General features: G+C 44.3%; 1 protein-coding gene across 1 annotated transcript in view; it reads right to left on the bottom strand.

Annotated features, from left to right (window-relative positions):
- Nucleotides 1–14,432, bottom strand: part of TRABD2A (TraB domain containing 2A) — a 61,258-nt gene that overhangs the window by 13,861 nt on the left and 32,965 nt on the right. The window contains exons 3-4 of the mRNA XM_008567058.1: nucleotides 7,279–7,425; nucleotides 3,549–3,723 (exon numbers count right to left, since the gene is read on the bottom strand). Coding sequence (XP_008565280.1) covers nucleotides 3,549–3,723; nucleotides 7,279–7,425 — 322 coding nt within the window. The remainder of the gene's footprint in view (nucleotides 1–3,548; nucleotides 3,724–7,278; nucleotides 7,426–14,432) is intronic.

The following is a 14,432-nucleotide window of genomic DNA, read 5'->3' on the forward strand; positions in this document are numbered from 1 at the left end:
GAGCGGGACCGGCGCGATGTGGGGGGCCCGACCCCGCGGCGGTAGCGCCGCCATGCTCCCAAGTGGCGCACTGTAGCAGTGCGCCACCGGGCCGGCCCCCTCTAGCCCTTTTATAAGGCACTAATCCATTCATGGCTTAATCACTTCCCAAAAGGCCCCTCCTCTCAATACCACCATGTTCTGGGTCATAAAACACTCCTCAGCAGATTTAGAAGAATAGAAATCAAACAGTATGCTCTCAGACAACTGAACTGAACTAGAAATCAATCACACAAAGATAGCTGAAAACCTGAAAATATGTAAAGATTAAACAGCACATTTCTAAATAACACGTGGGTCAAAGAAGAAGTTTCAAGGGAGATTTAAGAGAAGTTTGAGCTAAATGAAAATGAAAATAAAACTCAAAATTTGCAGATACAGCAAAAGCAGTGCTTAGAGGGAAATTCGTACTTTAAATGTATGTATTAGAAAAGAAGAAAGATCTAAAATAATAATCTAAGCTTCTTCCTTAGAAAACTAGAGAAAGAAGAGGAATTTAAGTCTAAATCAAGCAGAAGAAAGGAAATAAAAATTAAAGCAGAAATCATGAAATTGAAAATATGAAATCAATAGAGAATATCAACAAAACCAAAAGCTATTTCTTTAAAAAGATCAATATAATTGATAAACCTCTAGTTAGGCTAACCAAGGGAAAAAGAGAAAAGACACAAATTACTAATATCAGAAACAGAAGAGGACCATAACTACTGATCCCAGGGACAGTAAAAGGATAATAAAGGAATATTATTAACAAGTCTATGCCCACAAATTTGATAACTTAGGTGAAACTGGACAATTCCTTGGAAGACACAAACTATCAAAACTCACAGAAGAAAAATAAGCCTATATCTATTTAAAAAATAAAATCGACAATTAATAACTTTACCAAAGAGAAAGCACTGGGCCCAGATGGTTTCACTGATAAATTCTACCAAACATTTAAGAAAGAAAGAATACCAATTCTCTACAACCTTTTCCAGAAAACAGACACAGAGGGCATACTTCCTCACTTGTTCTATAAGGCTAACATCACCCTAATACCAAAACCAGATAAAGACATTACAAGAAAAGAAAACTGCAAACCAGTATCTCCCATAAACATAGATGCGAAAATCCTCAACAGAAATATTAGCAACACAATAATGCGTAAAAAGAACATATACCACAAGTCCATAAGTGGGATTTATTTCAGGTATGCAAAGCTGGTCAAACATTCAAAACTCAATGAATGTAGTCCACCATATAAGAGGCTAAAAAAGAAAACTCATATGATCATATCAATTGATGTAGAAAAAGCATTTGACAAAATCTAACACCCACTGATGAAAATTCTCAGCAAATTAGGAATAGAGGAGAACTTCCTCAACTTAATTTTTGTTTAAGTCTGTAAAAAAACTACAGCCAACAGCATACTTACTGGTGAGAAACTAAATGATTTCCCCCTAAAAGTGGAAACAAGGCAAGGATGTCCCCTGTCACCACTCCAATTTAGCATCATATTAGAAGCCCTGGATGGTGCAATGAGACCAAAATAAAATGAAATGAAAAGTATACACAGTGGGAAGGAAGAAATAATTTTGATGAAGTCCAGTTTATCTACTTTTTCATTTGTCACTTGAGCTTTTAATGTCCTATCTAGGAAACCATTACCTAATCCAAAGTCAAAATGATTTACTCCTATGTTTTCTTCTTTGAATTTCATAGTTTTGGCATTTATATTTAGGTCTATGATCTATTTTGAACTAGTTTTTCTACATGGGGTGAAATAGGTATCCAACTTCATTCTTTTACATATGTATATCCACCTGTCCCAGCACCATTTGTTGAACAGACTATTCCTTCCCTATTGGATTATCTTGACAACTTCATCAAAAATCAACTGACCGTAAATGTCAGGGTTTATTTCTGGACTCTCAATTCTATTCCATTGACCTGTGCATCTATTATCATGCGAGTGCCACACCATCTTGATTAAATGTAGCTTTGTATTAAGTTTTGGAACAGGAAGTGTGCATCCTTCAACTTTGTCTTCTTTTTCAAGACTTTTCACTATTCTGGGGCCTTTCTTTTCCATATGAATTTTAGGATCAGTTTGTCGATTTCTGAAAAGAAACCAGTTGGGATTTCAGTAGGAATTACACTGACTCTACAGACCACTTGGAGGAATATCGTCATCTTAACAATGTGAAGTTTTTTAGTCCATGAACATGTGTTATCTATCCATTATTTAGGTCTACCTTAATTTCTTTCAATGAAATTTTGTAGTTTTTATTGTATATCTTGCACCTTACTTGATTAACTTATTCCTAAGTATTTTTATGCCGTTGTAAATGGAACTGGTTTCTTAATTGCATTTTCAGATTATTCATTGCTAGGATATAGAAATACAACTGATTTCTGTATATTAATCTTCTACCCTGAAACCCTGTATCCTAAACTTGGTTATTAGTTCTGATGGTTTTGGGGGTTTGGGGGATTTTTTGTTTTTTGTTTTTGTTTTGTTTTGTGAATTACTTACGATTTTCTATACACAAGATCATGTCATCTGCAAAAGGAGATATCCCAACTGGTTTCCTCTTTTCTGATCTGGATGCCTTTTACTTCTTTCCCTTGTCTAATTTCCCTGGCTAGAACCTTCACTGCAAAGTTGAATAAAAGCGATGAGAGCTGGGCCGCCTGGTGGCGCACTGCTACAGCGCGCCGCTTGGGAGCCCTGCGGTGCTCCCTTCGAGGGTTCGGATCCCACATACAGACCGGCCGCTCACTGGCTGAGCGAGGTGCGGGCGCAACGCCAAGGGTTGCATTGCCGTCCCGGTCCGGTACGGGCGCGACACTGAGGGTTGCGATCCGTTGCCGGTCACGAAAAAAAAGACAAAAAGGAAAAAAAAAAAAAGCAATGAGAGCAAATACCCCTATCTTGTTCCTTATCTTAGGAGAAAAGCATTCAGTCTTTCGCCAAGAAATATGATGTTATCTGGGGATTTTTCATAGCGTCCTTTAGCAGGTCCATCAAGTTCCCTTTTATTCCTAGTTCGATGAGTCTCTTATCATGGAAGAGTGTTGCATTTTGTTAAATGCTTTTTCTGTGTCTACTGAAATGATCATGTGGTTCTTGTCCTTTATTCTATTAATATGGCATATTACATTCATTGATTTTCAGATTGTGGTAGGCTGATTAATGGTCCCCCAACATAAATCCACAAACTTGGTGGCCAAAAACACAATTGTATTCTCTCATGCTTCTGGAGTCCAGAAGTCTGAAAAGAGACAAATTTTAGTGACAGTTAAAAAAGTAAAAGGTGCCCGAAAGAAGCTGGGATTAAGTGCTTTTTCCCAGCTGGCTTAAGTGCCACACATAAGCCGCCTGTGGAGAGAGCTATGGGTGACATCACACGTGCCAGCCCATCCATGCGGCTGACATGGGCACTGAGCAGGCGCTCACCTCAACATCGCCTTCATGGGAGAAGCGTCGGAGCCCAGAGTCTCATGGGAGGCAGTCTGCAACTCACCCGCTCCAAAGGCAAAGAAGAAGCCCTTGTCGGGGAACTCCTCCAGAAGCGCCTTCACCCGCCGCCCCATCCTCTCATTGCGCTTGTAGATCAGCTCCCGGCGCAGGTAGCGGTCGATCTCCTGCGCAGTGGTGCGCTCCTGCGGCGGCAGCGTGGCGTTGACAAAATTGGGGACCTCCGCCCAAATAAAACGAAAATAAGGGCAACAAAGTAATTAACAAAGCTGCTTCCCTTGAGCGTCAAATCCTCCAGCCTGGATCGTGAGGACGCTGTCAAGAGAAGGGTGGGGGCCGGCCGGTGGCGCACTGCTACAGTGCGCCGCTTGGGAGCACGGCAGCGCTCCCGCCGAGGGTTCGGTTCGGATCCCACATACAGACCGGCCGCTCACTGGCTGAGCGAGGTGCGGGGGCAGCACCGAGGGTTGCGATCCCATTGCCGGTCCCGGTCCGGTGCGGGCGCGACACTGAGGGTTGTGATCCGTTGCCGACAAGAAAAAAAACAAAAAGGAAAAAAAAAAAAAAAAAAGAGAGAGAGAGAAGGGCGAAGGGAGACACGCCATTCTTGGAGTCCCCGTGCGCTGTTTCCAACTATGTCACTCTCCGTAACCAAAGTGAAAACATACTTAGTGAAGCGCACAGCAAGAACTCTTAGGCTACTTAAAACAGTACCTTTGTTCCATTGAAATGACTCTGATGTCATGCGTTTATATACGGAGAACATATGTTTGCATAGCAGATCCATAATTTTAACTTGTTTGATTCATGCATGCTTTTTTTAAAAAAATAATTTTATATAGTACATATTTTAGAGTTAATAATTATGGTTCTACTACCAAAAACATGAAGTTCTATTAATTTTTAGCTGTTTTCTAAATTCTATACATTTACATTTTCATTATTTCTCCACTTCCTATTTCTCTCTCTTTCTCCAATGGTCTTTGCCCTCCTGGCAAATATTTCACCTGATTCTGGTATAGATGTCAGCCGGTTTCGGTATTCTGGCTGATGACAAGATGCAAGTACACCAAAATTGTGACAATCGGGGTGGTTCTTGCGACTGGGTAGCTGCAGGTGAGGCTGGCATGCTATGCTTTCTCCCCTCCCCCCACACCTGTCTGGCTTCCCAAACCTGGGCTCCCCACCCCTTCCTTTAATGAATGCTCTGGCCTCTACCCAGGGACTCAGCGATGTTAACCACTACCTTAGTCACTACACTGCCTACTTCACCTACTTCCAGTAACCTCTTCAAAGTTTTTTGGAAAGTCCTTATACTCTGTAACGTAGCCATGAATTTCCATTTTATGCATAACAGATCTACCTTTGCTATTTCTATGAAATGATATTCCTTCATGTTCAAATCAACAGCCTTCTCCCTGTCCCGGCCAGCCCCCAAAAAATGAACAGCTTTCATCCTCTACTCTGATGTCTGTTTTTTTAAATCCTGCCATTTATGTAAGATCCTCCTTTCCATTTCCCAAAATCTCTCTTCAGCAGAGCACTCCCTTTCCACCATCCTCTCCACACAGGAGACCCCAACCGCGCAGGTGACCTCCCACTGCCCTCCTGCTCCACCTTCTAAACTCCGGATGTCACTCTCATCCTGCGCCACTCAGCCCTGACCAGCCTGGCCTTCAATCATGGCAGCAGGCATACTCCCTGACACCCCACACCACCTGCAGGGGCCCTGCGGGCAGCATAGGTATGGAGGAGCCCAGGGAGAGAAATGCACAAGACTGTCTGTCCCCTCTGTTCCATCAGCCTCACATTTGATCACATAATTTTCAAATTCTCCACCTATACTAACTTTTTTCTGCTGCTTCAAATGTTGATTTCCCAACTGATATTGAACTTCTTCCCATTCCCCCCCCCCCACCAAGAATGCATGTTAAGAATTATCAGCACTCTCAGCTCTATTCTCTTTTTAATGTTTCTTGTTCCTTTCCTCCTGTTTGCTTTGCCTGGTTTTACTTTCTCTCGCTCTAGACTTTCTGGAACACTCACGACTACATCTTTTGACGCTTCTGTTATTGTGTGTGTGTTGTTCTATTTTTATGCTATAAAATTCCAAACAATAAATTTAACATGACCAGAAAATATATTATTGTTCATCTTTTCCTGCACATTCTGTGAAAGACTTGCATTTGTGGTCATCAACAGCAAAGCACAGTATGCAGCATTTGAGAGAATCCTTAGAAGTCCATATTGTGGGTGGCATGATGGCCACTGCAACACCCTGAGTAAGGAGGTAACCATCATGAAAGAGATGACATTAGAGAACCGTAGAACCAAGAAGATCATATTGTTTCGATACAACTAAGCTTTGAAGATCCATGACATTGTGAGTAATAACAGTATTGCTATCTTTTTCTTGCAGTAGGAAATAAAAAATTAGCCAGGAAGGGCACATTTGACAAAAAAGAAGGAAAAGAACATTGATCCTGGAATTGGACAAAAGGAAATGTGACTGGACACTATGAAAAATCATCATGTGCTTTGATCAGAAAATATATAACTACTTAAGTACCACTTTGGTGCCCGTTACTTTAAATTTTTATTGGTATGTCTCTATACCTCACAGGTATTCATTAATTTTGTAATACGTTATTACTTAATTAAATTGTTTATACACACATCCCCTATCTCCAGAAAATATTTGCCCAAGGTTTCACATGCACTAGGACAGCCCTGCAAGAACGTCCTGGAAGGACTACTACATAGATAAGGCAGTATTAATACTCTGTATACCCTAATTGACACTTCTGCTATTACTGAAATGTCACCTTCCTGGGCCAATGCTGGACTCAGCCTGTATTGTCCCTCTTCCCACTGATGCTATTCCTTCTTCACCTCTTATGTTCACACACATCTCATGGCAGGGTCCCCAGATCTAACACACTCCTGGACAGTATTACCCACACCTGCTAGCTCCCTTCTCTCCTTCCAGCATCCTGTGCATAAGGACACTGGTCCTGGTGGGGGGAGACAACACACTCCCCTACATCAGAAGCTTAGCCGCCACTTGCCACTTCCACATGATCTTAGTCGGGGGCGGAGGGTGCCATGGTTTGTCCCATGGGAAGCTTGTTGATAACAGCATAACAAATATCTGTCCTACCTCCCTCCTGTGGGGGAGCTGCAATCCTCTGAGGCCTGACCAGAAGCTTCCTTCCCCTTGATGGCCCACAGCTGTCCTGGGCCTCACTCCACCAGTGTGGCCACACATCCTGCAATACTGCAGGATGGAATGACCCATGTCTACAAATGCTGGCAGCCTTCCCAGCTCCTATGCACCACCCTGTAAGAATTCCATGAACACATGAACAGCCACACCATGCTCAAGTGTTCTTAGAAGCACCAAAAGCTGCAGTCAAAGTTTTGCTCCATCATTTCTCAATAGTGCTATCGAAGTCAACCAGGAAGCCATCAGACTCGGATCCCTTCCCCTCTCTGAAGGCTGGTTTATGCTGCCTGCTGCGGAACAGTTAAAAGTTTCATCATTTAACTGCAATCCTGGTATGAACCCTCACCAATGACCCCCTCCATTCTTAAAAGGTTCATAAAGAACCTTGTTAGCTGCAACATCTCATTCAATGACATCTAAATCTGCCCAATTTTATTTTTAGGCCTCTTTATAACCTCACTCCTTTGTACACAGGATGTCCAGGGGTCAGCAGGTAATGTCTCCTGTATTTAGATGTATGCTGAGCTCGGCACGGGGCAAGGGTGCTCACCTGGGAGCTGTCATGGCTGAGGATGACAGAGCTGAGGTCCCCACAGTTATAGTGTTTGATGAGATCCTCCATCGTGTAGGGGATCTGAAGACTGCCCGCACGCAAGCTCTCCTGCTGCAGCAGGGTCTGGTTCAAAGCAAAGATGACCTGAAAGAGAGGGGAGAAACATAGGTCCCTTTTAAGTTCACTGACATGGCAACCGTTCACAGCTTTTTTTTTTTTTTTTTTTCCTTTTGGCAGTAGCCTCACCTCTGTGTTTGTTATATAAGGATGTGGATTCTGCTACTAAAAAAAGGGAACCCAAATCCCTGGACAGTGTCAAATAAAAGGAGGACAGTCCTGCCCAAATCAGCCCCAAGGGGATCACACCTGGGACACGAACAATCTGGAACTCTTCCAGGAGAATGACCAAGAGGGACATGGCAACCGTTCACAGTTTTTTTTTTTTTTTTTTTTCCTTTTGGCAGTAGCCTCACCTCTGTGTTTGTTATATAAGGATGTGGATTCTGCTACTAAAAAAAGGGAACCCAAATCCCTGGACAGTGTCAAATAAAAGGAGGACAGTCCTGCCCAAATCAGCCCCAAGGGGATCACACCTGGGACACGAACAATCTGGAACTCTTCCAGGAGAATGACCAAGAGGTGAGGAAACCAAAGAGCTGGCTTGTGAGGAGTAACTGAAGAAGTCAGAGGTGGGGCAGGGAGGAGGCAGGGGACACACAGACAGACCCTCGTACCAATGAGTTCCAACTACATAAAGGACTGGACAGGAACTGGTCGATACACACGTCTTTTCTAACCATCAGTGCGGCATTGCCAGCTAACGGGTTCATTAGATCCATGGGATGTTAACAGAAGTTAATGTGAAAAAAGGGGTAAATGAGAGCTAAACAAAATTAAACAGGTTTCATTTTTACAGAATTTCTCAAAGTCTGCAACACACTGATGTGCCATGTGATTCTCCCCAAGGAGGAAGAGAGTGTGCCAGGTTTCCCAAACTTATTTGAGGCACACATCATAAGAGAAAGGTTCCTTGGAACATCTTCTGGGAAAATCCAGACTCAAGGAATTTTACAAAGCAGGGAATTCTCCCTGGCACTGGAGAGCCAGGTCAAAGTGGGGGAGGTGAGGATTCTGGCATCAGGTGGGGATCAGGGTTGGCCACCTCCTACAAGGCTCCTGAGAACACTTAAGACCCTGTGGCATTTTCTCTTTTGTTCTCCCCAGGTATGGATGCAGATAGATAATACGACAGCTACCCTTCACAGGTAATCAGCGTGCAGGATGCTGCCTTTACCGGAAGAGTCCCCTTCCTCTTGCTGAAATACAGGCTTGGTCTATCTGAGCACTCTAACTGCGAGGTCTTCAGCAAGACATCTCAAGTCAACATATGGCCCTACACAGCCCCCATCCCCTTCCTTTCTCCTTTCACATGTCCCCCTCCACATTCTGAGTAGCAAAGAGGCAGTGAGGCTTGTTGGTTTGCTTCCCACAGGACACTTTAGCATGTGCCTACCTGCGGGCACACCCTTTGTCTTGGTCCATTTGTGTTGCTACAACAAAATACCTGAGACTGGGTAACACATAAAGAACAGAAATTGATTTCCCACAGTCCTGGAGGCTGGAAAGTCCAAAATCAACGTGCCAGTATTTGTTCTGGTGAGTGACTTTTTGCTGTGTCTTCATGTGGCAGAAGGCAGAAGGTATCTCCCCAAGCTAGCCAAATTCTGAGTAAAGCTGCTTTTACGAGGGCCTTAATCCCGTTCATGAGGGTGTAGCCCTCACGGCCTAACTCCTAATAGCCTCAACTTTTAATACCATCACATCAGCAACACCTGAATTTTGGAGGGTACATATTTGCTGTGGTTCGAAGGTGTCCCCCAAAGTTCAGGTGCTGGAAACTTAATCCCCAATGTGTTGGGAGGTGAGACCTTTAAGAGATGATTAGGCCATGACGGCACTGTCCTCATAAATGGATTAATGGTGTTATCACAGAAGTGGGTTCCTGATAGTAGGATGAGTTTGGCCTCCTTGCCTCCCTCTCTCACCCATGAGATGCCTTCTGCCATGTTACGATGCAGCAAGAAGGCCCTCAGCAGATGCGGCCCTTGATCTTGGACTTCCCAGCCTCCAGAACTGTGAGCCAAATAAGTTTTTGTTCCTTATAAATTACTCAGTCTGTAGTATTCTGTTATAGCAGCAGAAAATAGTCTAAGATAACATTCAAACCATAGCACCCCTCCTTCCACACACCTACCTTCTTCAGTTTTCAGTTCTAATATTTCCTATCCCTCTCATGCAGCCTTAACCAAAGTGGGGGTGGCAGGGGGAAAAATGGGGCAGATCCCTCTTTGTCAAATCCCCTCCTCTCCTTTATTCTCTCAACACCTCCCCCTCCTCTCTGACAGAGGCACCTACAGCCTCTCCTGGAGGGTATTTCCCCAAGGATCTGCAGACCAGCCTCTTCTAACTTGGGACCTTTTGGGCTATACCATGTTCTAACCCTCCCCACTCCTCTATTGGTGACAATTCAGAGCTGAGCTGACAGTCTGCTTGGTCATGCCAAGTCATAGACAAGTCAGAGAACCAACATCCAGGCACACGTCTGCAAATTATGGTCTAAGTGAAGCACCTCACAGTATGAGCCCCTGTATTCTAAAGCCATACAAAGAGGACCAACCTACAATCACTGGGAATTGCTAACAGACTTCAGATTAGCTGGAAAAGCAAACCTTCAGAGGCTTGGGAGGGGAAATGATAGAGCACCTTTCCTGTATGCCAGGCCCCAGGCCAAGTTCTCAAAGTCTGATCCATTCACAAATACCTGCTTATGGGCTTTGCTGTTCTCCCAAAGGCATTCAGGACAGCCCAGATCACCTGTTACTACTAATCTTCCTCTAAGAGTTTCTGTTGACTATGAAATATTTTTCTTAAGGCTTTCTCAGTATTTAGAGAAGATCGAGCCACCCATTCTAACAGATATGCCAGTCTGCAAACTGGGGGAGGCTGTGTATGGGCTGCATCACAGATTAAATAAGAATTTTGTTTATTCAGTCCCTTTTCAACATATTCAAATGTCATTTGCCTCAAAGATATTTCAGCTTACCATAAGAAGTTTATAAAGTTTTGCTAGGATGTTTGTCTTTTATATTTATTTTTGATGATTAAGCTTTAAAGGAATTTGCATCCCAAAACTAAGCTAATAACACTGATAATTTTCTGAGGCCTTACGATGTATCAGGCACATAGTGCTTTGCTTATATTCTTGTTTAATTCTCCCAACATCCTAAGGTAGTAGCTACTACAAAATATATTTTAAAGATAAAGAAAATGAGGTAAAAAAATCAAACGACATGTTCAAGGTCACGTAGCTTAGTAAAGCAAGGTAGGGTTTGACCCCAGTGCAGTACCAGAGCCACATCTTCAGCATTATGCTATACATGAGTGTATGCTGCAACCAAGTGGCAGTAATTGGCTTTTGTCATGAGGTTTAATTTAAAGGCTTAATTTTAGGCTTAATCTAGGGATCTAGGATGCTGAAATTGGGAGCACGAAGAGCAATATTCCTTGAACTCTGTGAAAAGCTGCCACTAATTACTCTCTGTCCCATTACCCTGTTTTATTTTCTCTATAGCACTTATCACTAGCTGAAAGTATCTTCTTCAAGACATCTTCCAAGCTTGGGGTGGACATATTGTTGAGACACTACCTGATGGTCTTCCTTCCTTTGTACACCTATACCATTACTATTCCCTGTGACATTAAAATGATTGATGGGGAGCTTACTGCATTATAATGATTCAAGATATCAAGCACGTCTCTACTGAGAATTACATACACTCCCTGGTGGAAGATGGACATCATGACGGTGATCTGGTAATGGTGCTCATCAATGACAGTTCCCTGGTCCTGTGGTCCTCAAGGACCAGAAGGCCTGGCAATGGGGGGTGGATGGGGGAGGAAGAGGAGGAAAATGCCAACCGTGATTGATTCTGGTTACTGTGGGATTCTGGAAACAGTGGTTGACAGACCGAGCGTCATCATCAAGAACAAGAGCATGTAACGAATGATGAAAGGTGTCAAGAGAGTTCATCCTGTGTTTACTAATAAAGGATAGAGTCAAGGTGAGTTACAGTGCTAAATGTTCCTGAAGTTCACTCATTCATTCCTTCTTCCAAATGATTAATTAATGGCGATTCAGTCAATAGATAGTTATTGTATACCTACTGTTCCAAGCACTGAAGATACAGCTGTGAAAAAGAAAACAAGATCCTTGCCCTTATGGAGCTTTCATTTTACTTGGAAGAGGGGTTGTTGTCAAGAAGAATCCAGGAAAGGGGGGTGGGAAGGAGTCTGGTGTATCATAGATTCTTCTGGGAGGAGGATAAGAGGCAGAGGACCAAAGTTAAGCCTTCTCTCTATGACTTCAGGCTTGCCAGGACAGCCCACACACAAACCAATTGATCATCCAGATCATCCTTTTCCTGTTTTGCCTTGGGGGGAAGGAGGTTACCTTGTACCCCCAGCACTGTCTGAGGAGGCCACACTATAAAGACCATATGTGTCTTTTAAGGAAGTTCGAACAGTGGACTGTGCATCAGTTAGTGCTCGACCTTTCATTTTGTTGCTAAAAAACACAGAAATTCACTCTTTAAATCTTACACAGCTTCCTATAATCACCACAAGCCTTTTCTTCTAGCATGGCTGCAACTGCTCCAAGTAACAACCCAGAGGAAATGTGGCTTTAATATTGTGCTTACTTAGACCCTAACTACTTCTGAAAGGCCTTAAGCACCTTGCAGATTAAAATCCAGCAAAGGATAAGCTGTTGACCTATGAGATCACGAGATGCTGCACCTAAAGAGACCAGCTAGGTGACAAGGCAGTAAGGCTGGGTTTCCTTGGCTGGGGAGAGCAAGGATCCTGGCCTACTTTGCTCACTGGCAGATCCCAGGTGCGAAATGCAGTGGTCGCCATCTATTCAATGGGATGCATTCGATGAAAGCTGGAAGAAGGCTCAGTGAAGAGCCTCAGGGGCAGCTTTCCCCGGGGTCATCAGAGCAGGCAGCCCCCCTGTATTAGTCTGTTTTCTGTTGCTTGTAACAGAATACATGAAACTGAGTGATGTATAAAGAGATTTATTTCATACAGTTTTGGAGGCTGGGAAGTTCATGATCCAGGGGCACATCTGGTGAGGGCCTTTTTCTTGGTAGAAACTCTCTACAGGGTCCCATGGTGACCAGGGTGTCACATAGTGAGGATGGCAGGAGCAAGAGTTAACATGCTCACCTGCTCTCCTGATAAAGCCACCAGTGCCACACCCATGACAGCCACTAAACCATTAACCCATTACTCCACAAATGGATTAATCCATTCACGAAGGCACAGTCCTCACAGTCCAATCAACTCCTAAAAGCCCCCCTTCCAAACACCACAATCAGATTAACCACCCTCTTAACACTGTTGCCATGGTGATCAAGCTCCAACATGTGAATTTTGGGGGGACACATTCAACCCATAGCACCACCCCACACCTCTCTTTCACTGGCTTTGCAGGGATGTGGGGAAGTCTCTGGTGTACTATTTATATTTACGGGGGGAAAAGCCCTTACTGAGACAAACTCAGACTCCTTGGAGAAAGATGGAAGATGGCTTCACCAGGGCAAAGTCTCTGAGTGAAGTCAGAGGGCCTTTAGAGGGTTTCCCTGGAGCCTGAACATTCCCCTGATGACTCAGGGTGCTGGTCAGCATGCCGCGACCATACAACCAAGGAGGTGGGTCACGGCCATCCAGCTCTTCCTCTCCTGACATCAGCCTTTTATCCCCTATGCTGCCCAGACCTGGCTATGCCCATGCCTCGATTGCCTTGGGAGTAAGACCAACTGGGCACTGCCACAGGTGCCTTCCTCGGGGCAAAGCTTTGGTCAGGCCAGGGGTAGCCATCCCTGGAGGCTAGAGGAAGCAGCTTCCCCTCTGGTGAGGAGCCAAATCCAGGGCAGGCTGGTGCTCCGAGGGAAGTCTCCACGGGCATCACCAAAACCATTCACAACCCCAAACTCGCTCCAGCTAAAACCACTGAGGCCCGAAACAGCTTCCTCAGAAACTTCTGTGACATCTCCGAAGGGCCCTGTCTCTCACAGGACTAATGACCGTCAGTAACTCTTAGATAATGTATTCTCCTTACTGTGCTCAGTGAACTCTGAGCCAGTCTGACAAATCTGGGCTTTCAGGATGTGACTGGCAGATAAGCAAATTGCTCAGAAACAACTCCACTCAGTCAAGTTGACCCCAGGGCCTCTTCCAGGGGTCCGTCCTGGATGGGGATTTGTCACCGACCTAACCTCCTGACATGTTGTAGGATCAGCAGCAGGTGAACACACCTGGGGCACAGGAGCAGACACAGGGTCCTGCTGAGTCCTCCGGCCAGTGCTCGCTGCCCCCTCGCCTCCTCCCTAACCAACTCGCAGCACCCACTGCCTCCGTTTCCCCATTCGATTCCTTCCTTCACAGTTTCTGCTAATGTTTCTCACATGCTGTATTAGGTTCCTAAGGCTGCTGCGACAAAATACCACAATGTGAGCAGCTTAAACAACAGAAATGCGTTGTCTCTCAGTTCTGCAGGCTGGAGGTTCGAAATCAAGCTGTCAGCAGGGTCTTGCTCCAATCCTCTCTCCTACCTTCTGGTGGTTCCTTGCCTTGTGGCTGCATGACTCCAATCTACACGTGATGTTCCTCCTGTGTGTCTGTCTCTGTGTCCAAATTTCCCCTTTTTATAAGGACACAGTCATATTGGATTAGGGCCCACCCTAATAACCTCACCTTAACTTGATCATCTGTGAAGACCCTATTTGAAAATAAGGTCACAGTCTGAGGTAGCAGGGGTTAGAACTTCAACATAAGAATGGGGCGGTACACATGACAATCTCAGCTCTACTTTTTTTTTTAATAGTTAATATGCATATGGTAAAAATTTCAAACTATGAATAAATAGATCTCCCTCCAATTCCTGTTCCTCAATTGCCCTTCCTAAAAGCAACCACCGCTGCCAGCATCTTATATCTCTTTCCATGGACAGTCTCTGCACATGAAACAGAAATAGATAGGAAAGAGAGAGAAAGAGATCTCCTCCACTATATCACTTCTTTGGCCTTTAA

This window comes from Galeopterus variegatus, unplaced genomic scaffold, assembly GCF_000696425.1.
Source record: "Galeopterus variegatus unplaced genomic scaffold, G_variegatus-3.0.2 Scaffold289, whole genome shotgun sequence".
NCBI classification, from domain to species: domain Eukaryota; kingdom Metazoa; phylum Chordata; class Mammalia; order Dermoptera; family Cynocephalidae; genus Galeopterus; species Galeopterus variegatus.